Source organism: Natrix helvetica (genome assembly GCF_964273705.1).
Source record: "Natrix helvetica genome assembly, chromosome: 4".
Taxonomy (NCBI): Eukaryota; Metazoa; Chordata; class Lepidosauria; order Squamata; family Natricidae; genus Natrix; species Natrix helvetica.
This window is the reverse complement of record NC_138550.1, coordinates 63,902,869-63,925,737: the sequence shown is the minus strand read 5'-3', so window position 1 is coordinate 63,925,737 and position 22,869 is coordinate 63,902,869. Positions and strand designations below refer to the sequence as shown.

At 41.0% G+C, this 22,869-nt stretch overlaps 1 protein-coding gene across 2 annotated transcripts in view; it reads right to left on the bottom strand.

The window, feature by feature from the left end:
* DMD (dystrophin) overlaps positions 1-22,869 on the bottom strand; it is a 1,188,090-nt gene that overhangs the window by 1,040,736 nt on the left and 124,485 nt on the right. The window contains exon 1 of one of the 2 annotated variants that reach the window (XM_081951524.1): positions 15,572-15,847. The exons of the other annotated variant lie outside the window; for it this stretch is intronic. Coding sequence (XP_081807650.1) covers positions 15,572-15,599 — 28 coding nt within the window. The 5' untranslated portion in view covers positions 15,600-15,847. Of the gene's footprint in view, positions 1-15,571; positions 15,848-22,869 lie in introns of those variants that run through there. 2 annotated transcript variants of the gene reach the window in all.

The window sequence follows — 22,869 nt, the reverse complement described above, 5'->3', positions numbered from 1 at the left end:
CTTTCCTCTAGCCAATTATACTATAAGTCCCATATTTGGATTCCTCCTTGTCTTTTAGCGCTTTTGTGAACCTGTCCATTTCAGCACATTCCAAAAATTTTTGATCCCGTTATCTTCTGTTGGTGTATGTTTATTTTTCCAATTCTGTGCGTATATAATTCTTGCTGTCGTAATTACATGTAGAATTAGGTATTTATTTTTTTTCTCATACTTTCCCTTAATTATTCCTAATAAAAAAAGTTCCAGTGTTAATTCTATTTGGTGTGTAGTAATCTTTTCGAGCAATTTTTTTTATTTTTGTTCAGTATTTTTTTGCAGCTGCACAGGTCCACCATATATGATAATACATTCCATGTGTTTGGTTGCATTTCCATCATGCTGGAGAACTTTCTGGAAACATTCTTGCAATTCTCAAGGGTGGTAGATGCCATCTGTAAAACATTTTATATCTGTTCTCCTTTTATGCCATTGCCATCATTAATTTGTAGTTTGTTTCCCAGAGATTTTCCCATTCTGCTAATTCTATAGTATATCCGAAATTTGTAGCCCACATTATCAAGGTCTCTTTCACTACTTCTTCTTCCATATTAAATCTTAATAAATAGTGGTATATTTTTTTGATCAATTTTTCTTCAGTTCCCTGTAAAATTTTGTCTAATTCTTGTGTTTTTTTATAAAATCCATCCACCTCTCGATCATTTTTGTACCTCGTCTTGCCTTGTTTTTAGTCTCCCTTGGTTGTCTAATATATCTTCGTATCTTATTATTTTATTTATATCTAATATGTTCGGATAAATTAGTGCTTCCATAGTGGATAACCAAATTGGAATTTTGTTGTAGTGTTTTCTTTTAATTTTTAACCATGTTTGAAGTAGGGCATTTCTAATTTGGTGCCTTTGGAAGTAGCCATGAATGTTATTCTTCCCATCCCATATAAAGGCATGCCAACCTATTTCTAAATCATGTCCTTCTATTGCTAATATTCTCTTGTTTTTTAAGTTTATCCAGTCCCTTATCCAGAGAAGCACTTCTGCATGATAATAGAGCTCCAAATCTGGGAGTCCAAAACTTCCTTTCTCTCGACTATCTTGCAATAACTTTAACTTGATTCATGTTTTTTCCCTAGCCAAATAAATTGTGTTATTAATTTGTTTAGATCAACAAAGAATCCCCCCCAAAAAATTTATTGGTGTTACCTGGAATAGGAACAGGATTATAGGTAAAACTTTCATTTTAACTACCGCAATTCTTCTCGTTAGAGAGATTTCCAATTTTCTCCAATTTTTCAGAACTTTTTAAATTTTCTGTATTGTTTTATCATAGTTATCTTCTTTAATTGTTGAGCATTTCTCTGTTAGCCAAATTCCTAAATATTTCACCCTTCTTACAATCTGCATTCCCATATTCTCTTCTAATTCTCTCTCTTACTTTTTAGTAAGATTTTTTAAAATAATCTTTGTTTCACTCTTATTACTTTTAAGTTCTGCTACTTTGCCAAATTTCTCTATTTTTTAATTAGTTTGACTCTTGGTTCTAATGGCTCTTCTAAAATGAATACTATATCGTTTGCGAATGCCTGGATTTTATATTCCTCTTTTTAAATTTTTAATCCTTTTATTTCTTGTTTCTTTCTAATTTCTATTAATAGCACCTCTAGTGTTAGGATAAATAATAAGGGCGATAATGGACATCCTTGCCTTACTCCTTTCCAAATATTAAATTCTTCTGTGACATCTCCATTTATTATTACTTTTGCTGTTTGTGTCAAATATATTGTACCAATCATCTTTATAAAGTTTCATAGTTTCTCATAGTTTTTAACTGTGTAATAATAAACTGCCAATTTAGATTGTCAAGGCCTTTTGGGCATCTAGAAAGACCAGTGCTGCTTGTTTTCCTGGGTGTTCTTCGTAGTATTCTAATGTGTTCATAATTACTCTGATGTTATTTTTTAACTGTCATTTCGGCAAAAGCCATTTTGGTCTGCATTAATGATTTCATTTAATTTTTTTAAGCCATTCCACCATTATCAATGTGAATATTTTATAGTCTATATTCAATAATGAAATTGGTCTGTAATTTTTTATTTGTTGGTGGTCCGAATCTTCTTTAAATATGAGTATTATATATGCTTCCCTCCATGTTTTTGGTAATCTGGCTTCTGTAAGTGTACAGGTCGAATGTTACTGTTTCTAATGGCTCTTGTATATTTTTATAAAATTCTACAGGTATTTCATCCGGGCCAGTGTCTTATTGTTCTTTTGTCTCCTCATTGCTTCCGTTAATTCCATCATTGTGATTCTCCTGTTTAACATTTGTTTTTTTGCCTCCTCAATTTCTTGTAAATTCCTTTTCTTCAAATATCGTTCAATATTTTCTTGCATTATGTTTTTTTTATTGTATAATTTTTCAAAGAAATTTTGCATATGTTTTTTCCTCCTTCTGGTGTTGTATAATTCCTTTTTCATCCTGTAGTTGGTGTTTTATTTTTTCTCTTTTTCTTTCTTCAATTTGTGGGATAACCATCTCCCTACTTTGTTTCCATTTTCAAAGACATTTTGTTTAGCAAATTTAATTTTCTGGGCCATCACCTCTTGTGCAATCAAATTCAATTTGTGTTTTATCAGTTCTCTCTTTTCCTTTATTTTTATTTCTTGTGGATCTTTTTGCAAGTCTGCTTCCAATTTTTTGAGTTCTTTCTCTAGTGTTTCTTGTTTTTGTTTCATTTCTTCATTTTTCTTGACAAATATACTATTGTCAGTCCCCTAATAATTGCCTTTTTAGTATCCCATAAGCTTTGTAGTGATGTTTCTTCTTCTTTTATTTACTTTGTAAAAGAATTTCATTTCTTTTTCTATCATTGTTGTATATTTATCTTTCAGTATTCTTTGATTAATTGTCCATCTCTTTTTTTCCCCTGTCCTTTCCATATTACTTTTATTGGATTATGGTTTGCCCAAGTGTTCCTCATCATTTCAATCTCCTCTATATCTCTTCTCATTCCCTGCGTCATCCAGACCATATCTATCCTTGACCATGATTTATGTGGGTTGGAATAAAATGTGTATTGTTTGTTTTCTGTTTCTTTCTCACCATACATCTTATAGACTCAGTTCCTGCGCCTTTTCAAAGAATGTGGTTGGTAATGTTCTTTTTTTCTTATTTCTTTGGTTGCTTTTATAATCTTTCTTGGTGTCTATTATTGCATTGAAATTGACAATTAGACAATACAATACAATAGAATACAATACAATAGTAGAGTTGGAAGGGACCTTGGAGGTCTTCTAGTCCAACCCCCTGCCTAGGCAGGAAACCCTATACCATTTCAAACAGATGGCTATCCAACATATTCTTCTACTGAAAAGTATCCAACATCTTCTTAAAGACTTCCAGTGTTGGGGCATTCACAATTTCTAGAGGCAAGCTGTTCCACTGATTAATGTTCTAACTGTCAGGAAGTTTCTCCTCAGTTCTAAGTTGCTTCTCTCCTTCATTAGTTTCCACCCATTGCTTCTTGTTCTACCCTCAGGTGCCTTGGAGAATAGTTTGACTCCCTCTTCTTTGTGGCAACCCCTGAGATATTGGAACACTGCTATCATATCTCCCCTAGTCCTTCTTTCTCTTCAGCTAAACATACCCAGTTCCTGCAACCGTTCTTCATATGTTTTAGTCTCCAGTCCCCTAATCATCTTTGTTGCTCTTCTCTGCACTCTTTCTAGAGTCTCCACATCTTTTTTACATCGTGGCGACCAGAACTGAATGCAGTATTCCAAGTGTGGCCTTACCAAGGCATTATAACGTGGTATTAACACTTCATGTGATCTTGATTCTATCCCTCTGTTGATGCAGCCTAGAACTGTGTTGGCTTTTTTGGCAGCTGCTGCACACTGTTGGCTCATATTTAAATGGTTGTCCACTAGGACTCCAAGATCCCTCTCACAGTTACTACTATTGAGCACGGTACCACCTATACTGTATCTGTGCATTCCGTTTTTGTTGCCTAAATGTAGAACCTTACTCTCTTCACCATTGAATTTCATTTTATTAGATAGTGCCCAATGTTCAAATTTGTCAAGATCCTTCTGTATCTTAAGCCTATCTTCTGGAGTGTTGGCTATTCCTGCCAGCTTGGTGTCATCTGCAAATTTGATGAGTTCCCCATTTATTCCCTCATCGAAATCATTGATGAAGATGTTGAAGAGTACTGGGCCTAAAACAGAGCCTTGGGGTACTCCACTGCATACTTCCCTCCATGTAGATGTAGTTCCATTGAGGACTACACGTTGAGTGCGGTTGGTCAGCCAGTTACGAATCCATCTGGTGGTGATGCTATCTAACCCACATTCTTCTACTTTATCTAGTAGTAGGTTATGGTCTACCTTATCAAAAACCTTACTGAAGTCCAAGTAAACTATATCAACGGCATTCCTCTGGTCCACTAATTTTATCACATTATCAAAGAATGCAATAAGATTAGTCTGGCATAATCTGTTTTTGACAAATCCATGTTGACTTTTGGCTATTACTTTGTTTGCTTCTAGGTGTTCGCAAATTCGTTGCTTGATTATTTTTTCCAGAATCTTTCCTGGTATTGAGGTCAGGCTGATAGGTCTGTAGTTTCCTGGATCTATTTATTTCCCTTTTTTGAAGATGGGAACCACATCAGCTCTTTTCCAGTCCTCTGGTAGTTCCCCGGTGTTCCAGGATCTCTGAAAGATATAATTCAGTGGTTCTGAGATCTCGTCTGCTAGTTCCTTCAGAACCCTGGGGTGTAATCCATCCGGTCCTGGTGATTTGAACTCGTCTAGGGTAGACAGGTGCTCACTTACCATTTTCTTTCCTATTTCAATTTGTGTTCCTAATCTGATTTTTGTGGTGCTGCTTTTGATAGCTTGGACTGTTTTATCCCTTTGTGTAAAGACAGATGGAAAACATGAGTTAAATAGTTCTGCTTTCTCCCTGTTGCTTGTCACCTTCTTGCCACTTTCTCCTAGCAATGGACCAATTGTTTCCTTAACTTTTTTTCTTGTTTTTAACATATTGGAAGAAGCTTTTCTTGTTAATTTTTACTTTTGTGGCAAGCCTTTCTTCATTGTGAGCCTTAGCTTTCCTCACTTCATCTTTACAGGCTCGGGCTATTTGCTGATATTCTGCCTTAGTTCTGTCCCCCTCCTTCCACCTTTTATACTTACCTTTTTTGTCTTTCAGTTTGTCAGATAGTTCTTTATGCAGCCATGCTGGTTTCTTTTGGGAGCTGTTATTTTTCTTCCCCATTGGTATTGTGCTAGACTGGGCTTTTGTAATCTCATTTTTCAAATTTTCCCAAGCTTCTTGAGTTGTTTTCCCCTTGAGGATTCTCATCCATGGAATTTTTCCCAAGCTCTCTCTAAGTTTATTGAAATTAGCTCTCTTAACGTCCAAGACTCTAGTTTGGCTTTGTTCTACTACTTGTGTTTGGATAATGTTGAATTCCAATATTGCATGGTCACTTGCCCCCAGGGTTCCTATGGCTTCAACACCTTCTATCATTTCCTCTCTGTTAGTGAGAATTAAGTCCAATATGGCTGATCCCCTTGTTCCCTTCTCTACTTTTTGGAAAACAAAGTTGTCTGCTAGGTTTCTTAAGAACCTGTTGGATCTTCCACTTGGTGCAGAGTTTGTTTCCCAGTTGATGTCAGGGTAGTTAAAATCTCCCATTACTATTGTGGTGTGCTTCCTACATACCTTAGTTAGCTGACTAGCAAAAAGTTCATCTACTTCCTCTGCTTGGTTGGGTGGCCTGTAGTATAGACCTATGGCAATGTCATTTCCCCCACAACCTTTAATATTGACCCAAATGCATTCAAGATAGTTCTCATCATTGTTGTGCTCTATTTCTGTAGAGATGTAGTTATTTCTTATTTATAGTGCAACTCCACCTCCTCTTTTATTTGGTCTATTTCTTTTAAATAATTAAATCCTTCTAGCTGTATGTTCCATTTGTCGGTTTCATCCCACCTAGTTTCTGCATTGGCAATAATATTGTATCTGCCCTCTTTTCTTGAATTTCTAATTCGCCCTGTTTATTCCTCATACTCTGTGCATTGGTGTATAGACATTTGAGTCCTTTTTGATTGACCCTGCATTTACTGTCTACATATGTTCTCGCACTCTATTTCTGTTATCTTTTTGTGAAATTCTTGTAAAATTCTTTTTGGTTTTTATTTGGTGCATATATCACCATGAGAAGTATTTTTTTTGTTCTGTTTCTATTTCTATCAACAGGATTCTCCCCTCTTCATCTGCATAAATTTGTTTAGCATTAATCCAATCTTTAATGTACATTGCAATTCCCCTCTTTTTTTGTTGTGATAATGCTGTGTATAGTTTTCCAAATTTGGATGTTCTAGTAGTTTGTTAAGCTGACTTTTAATGTATACCTCCTGGAGGCACACAATGTCCATATTCATTTTTTGTAACTTTATCAAAGTTTGTCTTCTTTTTTCAGGTGAATTTAGAACATTTATATTCATTGAGAGAATCTTGATTTAGTTTCATTGTACTATTTATATACCACTTTAGTTACCTTGTGTTCCTTGTCTATTCTTTTTCTGTCACCCTCTTGTTCTATTTATAGCGGTAGCAGTTGGTGTGTGGGCATCGCCCTCCTCCCTTACATCAAAGGCACCACAGATAAAATCAGCAAAATTCTCCACAAGCACAATATCAGGACAGTCTTCACCATTGACCAAAAAACAGCCAACATCTTAAGAAACCCCAAAGACAAAATCCAGCTAGAAAACCAAGGAGTCTACGAAATACCATGCAAAATCTGCCCGGCAATATATATAGGACAAACAAACAGGAGGATAAATGCACGCATCACAGAACACAAGAACGCAGTAAGAAAAAAAGAAAAAACTTCCTCCCTTTTCCAGCACCTTAAAGCTACAGGACATGAAATCAACTTTGAAGGAGCCAGGTTAATCTCCAAAACAGAACACCTCAACCAGAGAATAATTATGGAAGCCATCGAAATAGAGAAACACCCCCACAACATGAATAAACGTGATGATACCTCCCGCCTACCAAACATCTGAAAACCAGCCCTAGCCAACAAACAAACACCATCCACCACCCAAGCCGTTACAATACAAAACAACAATGCACACACAGCCAGCACCAATCAGCACCAATCTACCAATCATGATACAACCACACAACCAATCATTCCACTTACTGAAACAAAGCCAGCACCCCATCCCCTCCCACCAAGATTTACAGAAAGCCGGCAGCTCCGTTCCCATTTTAAGCCCAAGCCTGAAGATGGCAGGTGAGATCTTGCCAAAACGTTGCAAAGACAATCTCAATCTTACACGGGAAAAGACCCGAATACGACAAAATCAGCATACCTACACCCGTGAAAATCTACAAAAACAAATTATACATACCACCAGCCTGAAGATGATGAATGAGACTTCATCGAAACGTCATGAAGATACTTCCAATTCTATGCGGGAGAAAACCCGAAGAACCAAAGACGTACATACAAACACCCGCAAAAACCTCAGAAAACATATATATATATATATATATATATATATGTATGTATGTATGTATGTATGTATGTGTATATATATATGTATGTATGTATGTATGTATGTATGTATATATATATATATATATATATATATATATATATATATATATATATATATATATATATATATATATATATACACACACACACACATACATACATACATACATACATACATACATACATACATATATATGTATGTCTTTGGTTGTTCGGGTTTTCTCCCGCGTAGAATTGGAAGTATCTTCACGACGTTTCGATGAAGTCTCATTCATCATCTTCAGGCTGCTGCTTCCGGCTTGGTGCTTCTGGCTTGGTGCTTCCAGGAGCAATGTGAGATCTCAGCCGGTTCCTCTTTTTAACTGCCAGTGGGGGTTTGTGCTGATTGGGTGGGAGCTTGGCTGCATTCTGATTGGGTGGAGGTGTATTCTGATTGGTAGGGGGCTTGGCTGTGCTCTGATTGGATGGGAGTTTGGCTGTGCTCTGATTGGATGGGGGCGTGTTCTGTTTGGGTGGGGGCCTGGTTGTGCTTGTGTTAGTCTGAGTTGCAGAGGGATTTGAGCTGGTGAGCTGCGTTGCTGTTGTTTGGCTTCGCGTTTGTGGTCGTGCCACATCTCCGTGGTGGGCATCAGTTTGCTTCATGTATGGATTGGAGGGGTTTAAAGTGGCTAATAATGCAGCTGTGGTCTGGCTTCTGGTTTGTGGTCGGGCTTCTGGTTTGTGGTCATTATCGGTGTGGGTTTGGGCTTGCTTTTTGCGTGGATGTGTGATAGTGACATCCTGTGTGGTTTTCGTGAGTGTGGGTCTGGTATCATTCTTAGTGTTAGGGACTCGTTTGTCAGTTAGGGCGGGTTTCCAAATGGCTGGTAGGCGGGAGGTATCATCTCGTTTATTCATGCTGTGTGGTCATTTTTCTATCTCAATAGCTTCTCTGATTATTCTGTTGTTAAAGTGTTCAATTTTGGCAATAGTTCTGGTCTTTTTAAAGTCTATATCATGTCCTGTGGCTTTGAGGTGTTGGACCAGGGAAGAAGTTGGTTCCTCCTTTCTGACTGAGTTTTTGTGTTCTTCAATGCGTGCCTTTATTCTTCTGTTGGTTTGTCCGATGTATGTGGTGGGGCAGGTGGTGCATGGGATTTCATATACTCCTTGATTTTCTAACTCTATTTTGTCTTTGGGGTTTCTCAGGATGGTGGATATTTTCTGCAACTCAGACTAACACAAGCACAACCAGGCCCCCACCCAAACAGAACACGCCCCCATCCAATCAGAATGCAGCCAAGCTCCCACCCAATCAGCACAAACCCCCACTAGCAGTTAAAAAGAGGAACCGGCTGAGATCTCACATTGCTCCTGGAAGCACCAAGCTAGAAGCACCAAGCTGGAAGCAGCAGCCTGAAGCGTCTTCTTAAGGATCGCAGGTTTAAAAAAAAAAACCTCCGCGAATAGAAGACGCTTAAAAGGAAGCGAGGAGCCGAGGTCTTAGGGTAAGGGGATTAGGGTAAGGGTGTCGAGAGGATAAGGGTATTTTCGGACATACACCAAGTGACTATGTGAATGTCGACATTCACCGGTGAAGGTCCGAATGTAAAACAATGTAATGAAATATTCGGTCTTTCACCGGTGAATGTCGACATTCACCAGATTTCGGTCTTTCACCGTAACATACATATATATATATATATACAGGTTGAGATTGTCTTTGCAACGTTTCGGCAGGATCTCACCTGCCATCTTCAAGCTGTGGGCTTAAAATGTGATCGGAGCTGCTGTCTTTCTGTAAGTCTTGGTGGGAGGGGATGGGGTGCTGGCTTTGTTTCAGTAAGTGGAATGATTGGTTGTGTGGTTGTATCATGATTGGTAGATTGGTGCTGATTGGTGCAGGCTGTGTGTGCATTGTTGTTTTGTATTATAACGGCTTGGGTGGTGGGTGGTGTTCGTTTGTTGGCTAGGGCTGGTTTCCAGATGTTTGGTAGGCGGGAGGTATCATCACGTTTGTTCATGCTGTGGGGGTGTTTCTCTATTTCGATGGCTTCCATGATTATTCTCTTGTGGAGGTGTTCTGTTTTGGAGATTAACCTGGCTCCTTCAAAGTTGATTTCATGTCCTGTAGCTTTAAGGTGCTGGAAAAGGGAAGAAGTTTTTTCTTTTTTTCTTACTGCGTTTTTGTGTTCTGTGATGCGTGCATTTATTCTCCTGTTTTTTTGTCCTATGTATATTGCTGGGCAGATTTTGCATGGTATTTCGTAGACTCCTTGGTTTTCTAGCTGGATTTTGTCTTTGGGGTTTCTTAAGATGTTGGCTATTTTTTGGTCGGTGGTGAAGGCTGTCCTGATATTGTGCTTGTGGAGAATTTTGCTGATTTTATCTGTGGTGCCTTTGATGTAAGGGAGGAGGGCGATGCCATTGTCCTGTTCTGTATCTTGGTTTTTTGGGGGAATCTCCTTTTGGATTAGGTTGGTGATTGTTTTTCTTTGGAATCCATTGGAGATTAATACATTTGTGAGTTTGTGTAATTCAGTTTTCAGGTGGTCTTTGTCGGCTAGGCGTTTGGTTCTGGAGATGAGGGTCTTGACTACAGAGTTGATCTGTGCAGGGTGGTGATGGGATTGTGCATTTAAGTAGCGGTTGGTGTGTGTTTTTTTTCTGGTAGATGGTGTGTCCTAGGGAGCCATTGGGTTTTTTGTAGATTAGGACATCCAGAGACGGAAGTTGGTTGTTTGCTTCTATTTCCATGGTGAATTGTATTTTGGGGTGTAGGTTGTTGAGATGTGTGAGGAAGTTGTCCAGTTTTTCTTTTCCATGTGGCCAAATCACGAAAGTGTCATCAACATATCTAAGCCAGAGTTTGGGTTTGTGTTCAGATTTGTCTAAGGCGTTGGTTTCAAAATGTTCCATGTATAAGTTTGCAATGACAGGTGAGAGGGGTGATCCCATGGGTGCTCCTTCTATCTGTTTGTATCTTTGTCCATTATGGATGAAGTATGTGTTGGTTAGGCAGTGGTTGGTCAGGTCCAGGATGTGTTTGGGGGGGTTGTGTTTTTTCTGGATGGCTGTCAAGGCTTCTTTTATAGGCACTTGGGTGAAGAGGGATATGACATCGAAACTCACAAGTAGGTCACTGGGTTGTAAGTTTTGTTTCTTTATTGTTTCTGAGAAGTGGATTGAGTTTTCTACGTGTGAGGTGATGGACACACAGCCTGCACCAATCAGCACCAATCTACCAATCATGATACAACCACACAACCAATCATTCCACTTACTGAAACAAAGCCAGCACCCCATCCCCTCCCACCAAGACTTACAGAAAGACGGCAGCTCCGATCACATTTTAAGCCCACAGCTTGAAGATGGCAGGTGAGATCCTGCCGAAACGTTGCAAAGACAATCTCAACCTTACACGGGAAAAGACCCGAATACAACAAAACCAGCATATATATATATAAAGTCAATTGTATCTTATAGGATAGAAACTTTATATATTATTTCCATTTAGAAAAGAAACAAAGAAAAGCCATAAAAATGATTGTTTCAATTAGCTGTTTTGGTAATATTTTCCCCATTTGTTAAAAAAACCTAGGTGAAAATATATTTTCTAGAATTTTTTCAAGGTTTCTGCTTTACTTTTTGAAATCTTAAATAATTTCAGGAAAATTTAGAACATCATTTCACAAAATATTAAGGACAAATTCGAAGTACCATTTTCAGTCAATCTTTGAAATTTGGATATAGCATCAATTTTACAAAGAGCTTTTAAGCAAAATATTGGTTTAAATTGAAAATTGTAAAGAAACTGAATTTTTGTTTTGAGGCTATAATCACATCATTTATCGATATATTGAAATTAGAAATATTACAGTCTACATTTCAGTTATTATTTCAGCATGGGGATTCTAGATTTATACACATTTTTGTTACAAAAGAAGAATATATTGAAAAGGTTTCTATTTCCAGTTCTATGATTCTATGTTTGTAAACATTTATCAACATCTTTTGAGTACTTGATAACAAAGATATATGTTGTTGTGTGAAAAGGTTTGTATACCATTTGTAGTTGTTATCAATCTGATCCTGCATATATATTAAGTCTATGTTGTTTGCTGCAGAAAAGTCAGAACTTCTAAAAGGCAGTAAAAGAAGTAATTTTTCAAGTAATCATAATGGTCATATGCTTCTAAATAGCAATAGCACTTAGATTTACATACTGCTTCACAGTGCTTTACAGCCCTCTCTAAACGGTTTACAGAGTCAGCTTATTGCCCCAACAATCTGGGTCCTCATTTTACCGACCTCAGAAGGATGGAAGGCTGAGTCAACCTTGAACCTGGTGAGATTTGGACTGACAAATTTCAATCAGCCAGCAGTCAGCAGAAGTAGCTTGCAGTATTTCATTCTAACCACTGAGCCACCAAGTAATCATTGCATGTATTTTCATCAGATACATTCTCTTAAATAATATGTTATAACTTTTAAAAATGCCAGTGTTTTACCAATAGTATTGTGCTTTTGAATAAAATAACACCCATTAGCTCAAACAAAGGAGCAGGGGGAAAAGACCTCCAGCAACATCAACCAATCTTCTCTGCAAGAGAAGTCTTTTAATTTATCATCTGTAGGCAATATGCTAAACAGGCTAATAAGTATCTGTGCAAAAATGTTTTCATGAAAAGTTTATACTTAGTTGGGTTCAGTGAGGAAACCTTTTTTTCTACACTGAAGCCCATGACCTTCACAAGAAAATACTCCACTATAAATCAGCTGCTATGATAAGAACATGAAGTCTCCAAAGCCAATGGCAGTGCTTTCTGAGAAAGCAAACTCTTACTGAGCAAAAAATAAATGAAGGTCATCATTATTCCTTCTCTAGGTGCTTTAGCTCAATCTTTAAATTGCTTATTCAACATGTGAAATAGTAACATTGACTCCATTAGCTGACTTCCTCCAACAGCTTAATCAAAGAGATTTTAGCATTTAAAACTAAAGTATAACAATGTTGAATTCCTGTTTTCAGTTCTCCGAAAACTGCTATAAAACATGCCAAATAAAATGTAAGCCCACTGGAGTTTAGCTGTATTCCTAAATAGTGATATACTGAACTACACTATAAATGCAGGTGTTTTTAATCACAATATTTCACATATATGTGGTTTATATTAAAATGACTGGAATATTCTGTTCCTGTGGCTCAGGAGAAATGGAGACTGTGGGTCACATACTCCTTCGATGTTCCTTTTACAGAGAGATTTGGAAAAAACATATCTTTCTAATAATTTCTAGGTATCCTGGCCATTCCGACACTGCTTATCTCCAGTAGCTGCTTAAGGATAAACAATTCGAAATTACAGCGCAGGTGAAGCATCACTGGGGATTCATTAGAAACACATGTCAAACCCACCATAGCTGTTTTATACAACAAATGTGGCAAATCCTTTGCAGTGCTTATTTCTTTTCCTTTTAGTAATAAACTGACTACGAGTCACACAGTTTATAGATTGTGATTTTAAGCCATGTATAATTGACAGACTGGATTCATCTGGCTAGCATCCTGTCAGTGTGTGAGAGAGTTGAGGGCTGTTTGGAAACAAACTGCATTTGCTATGTGAGCAACAAGGAAGGAGGCAGCAAGGAGTCAGGGTGTGGCTTGTTCTGTACTAAAGCTGCATGTTGTGCTGATATCTGAAACTAAAACTGAAAGTGAAACCTCTCTCCTCTGCTGAACTACCACACTGGAAAACCTGCCTTTGGTATTCTATATTTACTTAATGTGTTATATTATATATAAAGGAAAGTTACTGAATCCTGCTGAATTAGCTTTCTGAATGTGATTGCTGTTGCAAGCTCTGACACGTCTTTGCAGCAAATAGCGAACAGCCAGCACATTATTGCAGCCTGATTCAGCATGAGCAGCTGATTGGTGGGTGGATCGGCCTCCAGGAATACCCCCAATCAGATGTTCCAGGCTGCAGGGATTGACACAGACCATTGCCTCCTCCGTGCCTCGCATTTTTAGTTACATTCAGTGTATAAGACACACAAATTTTCACCCTCTTTTAGGAGGGAAAAGTGTGTCTTATACTCCAAAAAATGTGGTAGTTTGTGTAATGTTTTGTTTAGTTGTGGGACCTCCATCACTGGAGGTTTTTAAAAAGAGATTGAACAGCCATATGCCTAGAATGATATAAAGTATCTTGCTTGAGCGGGGGATTCGATTAGAAGATCTCCAATTCTATTACTCTGTATTCTAATTAATAGGTCCCAGATCACCTGTCTTTATAAAACAGATACTGATTTAGGCAGTCAGTAAAACATTTATGTATTGGTAGCCCTGGATATTTTCATGCACAAGGGATAACTGCAATCCTTGCTCCCCTACCCCCCACCCCAACTATTTATTTTAAAAGCATATAAAATGCTTTCATTTTAAGTTTATAAAGTTGTATACAACATAGCAGTAATAGAACAATGTAATACCCCATAATAAAATCCAATTATGAAACACAAAGTTGTACAAGTCATAGCCAAAGCGAAAATAATATAAAATATAACTAGAGATAGATTATACAATGAAAGTCTACTAAAATTCTATCAAATGAGGAAAGTTTAGCTGTATAAAATGAACTGTGAAAGTGAGTATCAATAGTAATTTTATTCATTATTAATAAGACCAAGTGTCAAATACTTTCTACAAGAAATGATTTCTATCCAGGTCAAAAACTCACTTGCCCTAAGTAGTCAAAAGCAAGGTCCACAGCAATATTTAATATTTCATAAGGTATTGTGATAAAAGCAAAAAGTTCCATATTACCTCTGTTCTGCTGTAAAAATATGGGTAAAATACAAGGCACTGAATTTATAGATCACACCTCACCCACCTGACCCACCCCTTCACCTTAAAATAGCCAACTTTACTGATGGACAATCTTCCAGGCATGCAAATAAGGATATTAAGGCATCATCAGAACTATGTTTAAAAAAAAAAAAGAATTAAAATTTGCTCATACAAAATGAGTCAGTTTTGTTTAACTTTATTTTTATTTATTACTGAACACATGAGGCAGGAAAGTTATTCAGATCTTAGCCATTTCATCTAATCCTTCAAAGCCACGCTGAAATATTTAAGACTATAATTATTGTAACTGATGCACCACGCCAAGTGCTTTTGTGGAATGAGAAATCAAAGACAAAGAACATGGTAGAAAAAAAGTCTTTCAAAGAAAGCCTGTTCACCCTATGAATTTCAAGTCTATTTCAGTTACTCCAAAAACAAAGTGTCCCACATATAAACCTTGAGTTATTTTAATAATGACTGAATTCCTGGATGTCTGCTTGAAAAAGAAGGGAAAGGAGAGAAGATATTTAAAAATCCTATTTCTTTTACCAGGTACCTTTTCCCGCATCTATCACTATAAATAAATTACATTCATACGTTGTATGAATGTCAAATCTATTTTTCTACAAATTATTAAACCTATATTTACTTGTAGTATTATTTTTTTAAACCTGGTGACAAAGTTATAAGCACAGAAAAGAACATGATATTCAGGCAATGATAGATTTCAGCTATGGGAAGGGTGAGAAAAAAGGTGTGGTGACAGATTTTGATGAGCAAAACCCCATCAATCAAAGTAGTGAAGCAGCATATACTATTATGCTTCAAAGCATCTAATTAGTTCTTTGAATTCTGAATAGAATATTAAAACAATAATGAAAAATCAATTTTATAGACCTTGCTTTTCTTTGTCTAAGAATATTTTGCATTTGTGATCAGTGACAAGAGCAATCTATATGTCAACATTGCTCTCTGTATGTCAACATAATGGATTTGATCACAAATAATATCTAGGTACTAGTTCTTGCTTTCTGGACACTTTTCTTTTGACTTGTTGGAAATAAAATATTCAAGGATGCATACTGTGAAAAGACTTTTCTGGTCATCTACAACAAAATTATTAGAACTCAGCTCTATAATAATATATTTCAGATTGTACTTACATTCTTTGTCTTCCTCATACCACAGCATGAAAGCATCAGAAGTCCAAAGCAGATGCCCAATGAAGACTTTATTAGAATGCTATATCCAATGTTCTAGTGCCATTTAAAACAACAAAACAGTGCTGGTTGTTAAGAATGAAAGTGCTACTCTACCAGTCTCAGAATTATAAACAAAAATCTACTTATTCCTTAGTATTTGTTTATTGAATTCAACACCGAGGCAGCTTCCTCTCAGATACAGATCCAGCATAAGGAAAAACATGATTCTAACTTCGGCTAAGCTGACACTGTAATAGATGCCAGAGCTCTGTTGAGGCCCCAAGATATTTCAAATTCCAGGATCTGCGCAGAATCACTAACACATGCTTCCTTCTAAACAAGCGGACTTCCCATAATAGGGCATCCGATGTGTTCTACATATAAGGCTCTGTTTTCAGAATGCCTTGATTAATGGATTTAAGTGATGTGTAGCAGCTTTCTAGATAGTATTCAAAACAACTCTGAAGTGCATTCAGCACTGCTGTTCCTGTAAGTTACACAGTATGTTCTGCAAGACAGATTGTATTTGACTGGAAGATGAGATGTTTAGGCATATATGGACTGAGAAAAAACCAACAGGCTCGCTCTGCTAATAATTATGGGTTTCAAATTATCAGTGCCTACTTTGCATACATTTCAAATTTCATAGATGTGATCATATATTTTACTGTTCTTTATTGCTTCCTCTGCAGGTTTTATTTATTTTTTATTTCAGCTGCCATTACAAATCCCTCAAAATAGCTCTATTCATACTTAGCAATCATAACAGTGTCAGAGCTGGAAGAAATTTCAGATCTAGCATTATCATTCATAAATTATTTCTTGTACAAAAAGACTGTTTGAAAAATGAGAAGCAACTTAAGAAAATGAAAATGCAAACAAACTAAAAAGTGCATAATTACAAATACATACCTGTTCTGACCCCCTCCTCTTGTATACCAAGTCACTCCGAAACAAAGTCTCTGCAAGATGTTTTATTACATACAGTTTCAACCTTGGCAACAATCCAGCCTGCCGAGGTCCAGATAACAAAATTGGCAGCAATCCAGGTACAGCGAAACATTTTGGTAGCAATCCAGTCTGCCAAGATCCAGATAAAACTTTGGGCAGCAATCCAGCCTGCCGAGGTCCAGATTCCACCTTGGCAGTAATCCAGCCTGCCAAGGTACGACACAGATCTGAGAGCGTCTCCAACTCTAATGATCAGTTGATTCCTGCAAAACAACTGTCGGAAAGTCCCTTCCTTAACTAGCCTTGAGAGGAGCCTGATTACAATCACCTGCATCCAATCATCTCTTGAAATAAGTGCCTAGCTGGTTTCTACGTCTATCAGCTCTCCGTTGCCGAGCATCCAGAAACCACTCCCTTGTTTCCTTCCCACTGCTCCAAGGCATGACGTCAGGAGCACACTCCCTTGTCTCCTCCCCACTGGCCCAAGGCTCAGGCGCCTCCTGGTGGCCAACCAGCCCCTCTGTGCCCTGCTCAGAGTCGGAACCCTGTCCAGGGTCCTCCACATCTTCCAGAGCTGACTCATAGGGACCCTCGCTGTCGGAGTCTGGTGGCAGCTCCAACGGCTCCTGCTGGGCCACAACACATACCTATATACACACACTGAATTCGTGCATGTTGAACATATAGCAACTGCCTCATATTGCTACTTACATACAGTATCTGTAACTCTCTTTAGAAAGTAGTTGACACTTGTGACATGCACTAGAAATGGGGTGTCAAACTTACATCATCATGGTGGCATCATGTGATGTATCCAAACTTCCCCCTCCGTCGCTAAACCGGCTGTGGGGATGGCCAGCATGTGACACATCTGGCCCACAGGCCAGGAGTTTGACAGCCATGGAATTAAACTGCAACCCCAAATCAACTCAAAATATTTAACAGTATTATGAGCAGAATTTGTGTTGAATATATTTCAGACTTAGGAAATTCCTTTCTTTAACATTGTATCACATAAAATAGGTATTGGTTTTATAAAACTAAAAGAAATATAGTTTGAAAAACAAATTTCTTGTTTGCACAAGAATAGAGAAAGTCCACTTTGCCGGTAACCTTGGGGCTCTACTATTTCTGTAGTTCTGCTTAACATCAATATAAACTACTTAGGCAATTCATTTCTCAGAATTAGATAAGGTATGAGGTAAAGAATAATCATATGTACTCATATTTACATCTCTGACCAAATTTTGCTACCAACGTGCAGTTCCAATCTCTGGAGACTCTGTGGATCTCGGTAGAGAAGAATAAAATCTGCAAGACTGAATAATTATGACTTCAGGACCACTGTGATCCTGAAACTGGAGATCTTCCATCATTAGCTGCAGGATGGGCTGCAATCCCTTCCTGAAAGCTAATGTGCAATCTTGGGATCCATATGCCCTCAGAATTCTTTCTCAACAAGCAGATGATAGCTTTAGACAGCACCAATTCTACCCGTTTCTAGATTAGGAGACTCTATTTACAATCATACATATCTAGTCACCTACAGTTGAATTACTGCAATATATTGTATGTTGGATTGCCCTTAAAGAGTTTTCAAAAATGACAGTTGGTTCAGAATGCAGCACTGTGATGCTGTCCATAGAATTCTGACAGTTGATGTCAATACAATAGATGACTTTCAGATTAGGAAAAGTCAGTGTATCATAAGAAAATGAAATAGATAAAACACAAAGCGGGTTAATGTAATGTCCATCAAAACACTTAATCATCTCTCCTCCCCTCCCCCAGGAGGCCCTTTGGCTTGTCAGGAAATTTATCATGAAATTGTTTCACTAGTCTATCAGCCTTTACATCCCAACCTTTTACCAAGGTAGCTTCTGACAAAGGATATCCTTTCCAGAATACTTAATACTGTAACTGACCACAATGAAGTCTAGAGTCAAGAATCTTCTTAATTCATTATGAGTTTCACCCTGCGCTTTCATAGGATGAGGAGGGGAAGCTGGTATAGGTCTTAAAGTAGATTCTACCACTGGTTTCAATAAGCTGCTATGAAAAACTAGATGTATTTTCCCTAGTATCTGAGGGAAGCTAAGTTGGACAGTTGCAAGGTTAATCAATTTCACTATATTTATTTATTTATTTATTTTATCACACTTATTAGTCGCCCCCTCTCCCCACAGGGACTCGGGGCGACGTACACAAGCAACGGTCTACGGACTACAAAGGAGGAGGTAAAAATAAATAAATACAATAATCAGGGAAGTTAAAACCCCAATAAGAATAAAAGTTTAAAAGCTAACATTGACAATTAAAATTAACCAAGGGGTGGAACAGTTGTCGAGATTATGCCAGGCCGGCTAGCTGAAACAGGTGGGTCTTCAGTTTACTGCGGAAGGAGCGGAGATCGGTTGTTGTTCTGATGTCTGGGGGGAGGTCGTTCCAAAGGGTGGGACCCGCCACAGAGAAGGACCTACTCCTGGGCACCGCCCTCTGACAGTCTCTAGAGGACGGCACCCGGAGAAGGCCCTCTCTGTGTGAGTGAATGGGCCGCAGGGATGTATGGGGCAGGACATGATCCCGCAGATAACTAGGCCCTATGCCATGGAGCGCTTTAAAGATGGTGACTAACACCTTGAAGCGCACCCGGTAGGCCACAGGAAGCCAGTGCAGCTCGCGCAGGAGAGGTGTTATATGGGAGAACCTCGATCTCCCCATGATTACCCACGCGGCTGCATTCTGGACCAACTGCAGTCTCCGGGTGCACCTCAAGGGGAGCCCCATGTAGAGGGCATTACAGTAGTCCAGACGAGACGTCACCAGCGCGTGAGTGACTGTGCGCAGGGCCCCCCGGTCCAAAAGGGGACGCAATTGGAGCACCAGGCGAACCTGGTGGAACGTCCCCCTCGCCACGGCTGCCACATGATCTTCTATAGCCAGCCGGGCATCAAGGAGGACGCCCAAATTGCGTGCCCGTTCCACCGGGGCTAATTGTTCATCCCCGATGGCCAGCGATGGAATGTGCTGGTTGTATCGGGGCGCCGGGAGCCACAGCCACTCTGTCTTGGAGGGGTTGAGCCTGAGCCTGTTGTCACCCATCCAGACCCGCACGGCTTCCAGACAACGGGACATCCCTTCGACGGCCTCGTTGGGGTGGTTTGGGGTGGAAATGTACAGCTGGGTATCATCAGGGTACAGGTGGTATCCCACCCCAAAACCACGGATGATCTCGCCCAGCGGTTTCATATATGTGTTGAACAGGAGAGGTGAGAGGATCGACCCCTGAGGGACCCCACAAGTAAGGGGCCTCGGGGTCGACATCTGCTCCCCTGCCAACACACATTGCCTCTGGCCAGAGAGGTAGGAGCGGAACCACCGAAATACGGTGCCTCCGATCCCCAACCCCTCCAGACGGCGCAATAGGATACCATGGTCGATGGTATCGAAAGCCGCCGAGAGATCTAATAGGACAAGGATGGAGGAACAACCCCCATCCTTTGCCCTCCAGAGATCATCCACCAACGCGACCAAGGCCGTCTCAGTACTGTGACCGGGCCGGAAGCCGGACTGGCGCGGGTCTAGATAATCATCTTCCTCCAGGTGACGCGGGAACTGTTGAGCCACCACACTCTCAACAACCTTCGCTAGAAAAGGAAGGTTGGAGACAGGACGATAATTTGCTAGCTCCTCTGGGTCCAGGGAAGGCTTCTTGAGCAGGGGTCTCACCACCGCCTCTTTCAAGGCGGTTGGTAAAAGGCCCTCACCCAACGAAGCATTCACCAGCCCCAGTAGCCAGCCTCGTGTACCCTCCCAGGAAGCCAGTACCAACCAGGAGGGACACGGGTCCAATAAACATGTGGTGGCTCGCAGTCGCCCGCGCAACCTGTCCAAATCTTCGGTGACAACAGGGTCAAACTCCTCCCAGCGTGGAATCTCAAGACTAGCCTCGGAAGCCCCCTCTGGAACACTGGGGTGGGTCCACTCCCTCCGGATCCGATCAATTTTATCCTGCAGGTATGCCCCAAACTCCTCTGCCCTGCCCTGCAACGGGGGATCCCGCTGTCCCTGCGACAGCATGGAGCGGGTCACCCGAAACAGGGCGGCAGGGCGGTTCTCTGCGGACGCTATAAGGGTGGCACAATACTGATGCTTGGCCACCCTTATTGCCACAAGGTAGGTCCTTAAGTAGGCTCTTACCTGTGTTCGATCGGATTCGGAGCGGGAGGATCTCCACTTGCTCTCTAGGCGTCTCCTATAGGAAAAGGACTTGATGAATTTAGATCGAATTTCTTGTTCGGTAACCTCAATCTTAGGTATTTAGTTAACAAATACACTTTATCACCTATCTGAAAAGGTGGTTGGGGAGACCTGTGCTTGTTTGCCTGTTTTTTATATTTCTCAGCTGCTTCCGCTAAAGCTTTCTTAGTATTGTTCCATCTTTTCTGTAATGAAGCTATCCATTCTGTTATGGACATGGAGGTGGGTGGGGGTTTCTCTAGGCCCATGATGGCGAACCTATGGCAAGTATTCCAGAAGTGGCACACAGAGCCATCTCTCCTGGTGCGCGGAGCCATCACCAGATGCTCTTCCAGGTTTGGGTGCACAGGCAGCTGGTCTTCATGTGCATTGGAGTGCTAGAAAGTGGAAGAGAAGCCACCCGGTTGGCATGCACAGGCAAAACATGATTTTTTTATTTCCAGCATGCACATCAGCCACTTAGTGGTCTGGTTTCTGGTGGGCATGCACGTGCAAAAACCAGCAACAGGAAGAGCAATGGCTGTGCATGCCAAAAGGCGTGGAGAGGGGATCCCGGCTGTCACTTCTTAGTGGAGCAGAGCTATGGTCAGGGCTTCCTGACTGACCGACCAGAGCGGGCTTCTTCCAGCCTCCAGCCCTCCAGCCCATGGCTCATCTGCAGTCCGAAGTGCCTGGTAAGTTCAGGCACCCCAGAAGATCAGCAGCAGTGGCAACCACAAGGGGAAGGGGAGGAGTGACTGGCTGACCACTGCAGCCACTCCCACACCAGCCAGAAGCAGCACTATGACAGCTGCTGGAGCAAGGGTGGCGGTGACAAGGGCAAGCCAGGGCTTCCCTCCCTCCCCACCTGAGTGGGTTACTTATGCAGCCCCAGCCCTCCAGCCTGTGGGACTGATGTGGATCCATAGTCTGGAGTACCTGGCCAGCTCAGGTGCCCCAGAAGAGCATCAGTAGCAGCTGCAGCCACAGAGGGAAGGGCAGGAGTGACCAGGCAGCCACCACAACCGCTCCCACGCCAGACCCTTGGGGTTGTCTCCATGCAGGTAGCTCACCTCCCTATCTAGACCCGCGCCAGTCCGGTTTTCGACCCGGCCACAGCACTGAGACGGCTTTGGTCACGTTGGTGGATGATCTCTGGAGGGTGAAGGATGGGGGTTGTTCCTCCATCCTAGTCCTGTTAGATCTCTCAGCGGCTTTCGATACCATCGACCATGGTATCCTACTGTGTCGGCTGGAGGGGATGGGGGTGAGGAGCACCGTTTTGCGGTGGTTCTCCTCCTTCCTCTCCGGCCGGACGCAATGTGTGTTGGCGGGGGAGCAGAGGTCGACCCTGAGGCCGCTCGCGTGCGGAGTGCCACAGGGGTTGGTCCTCTCACCTCTCCTGTTCAACACATACATGAAACCGCTGGGCGAGATCATTCGAGGATTCGGGGTTGAGTGCCATCTGTATGCAGATGACACTCAGCTATATATCTCTACCCTGAACCACCCCAACGAAGCCGTCGAGGTGATGTCCCGGTGTCTGGAAGCCGTGCGGGTCTGGATGGGTGACAACAGACTCAAGCTCAACCCTTCCAAGACGGAGTGGCTGTGGCTACTGGCGCCCCGCTTTAGCCAGTGTGTTCCATCTCTGGCCATCGGTGGGGGGGAACAACTGCCCCCGGTGGATAGGGCACGCAATTTGGGCGTCCTCCTAGATTCCCGGTGGTTGCTAGATGATCATGTGACAGCCGTGGCTAGGGGGGCGTTCCACCAGGTTCGCCTGGTGCGCCAATTGCGCCCCCTACTAGAGCAGGACGCCCTCCACACAGTCACTCATGCCCTGGTGACTTCCCGTCTTGATTACTGTAATGCTCTCTACATGGGGCTCCCCTTGAGATGCACCCGAAGGCTCCAGCTGGTTCAGAATGCAGCCGCGCGGGTTATTATGGGGAGTACTAGGTACTCCCATGTAACACCTTTCCTGCGTGAGCTGCACTGGCTGCCTGTGGCTTTTCGGGTGCGTTTCAAGGTGCTGATTGTCATCTTTAAAGCGCTCCACGGCTCGG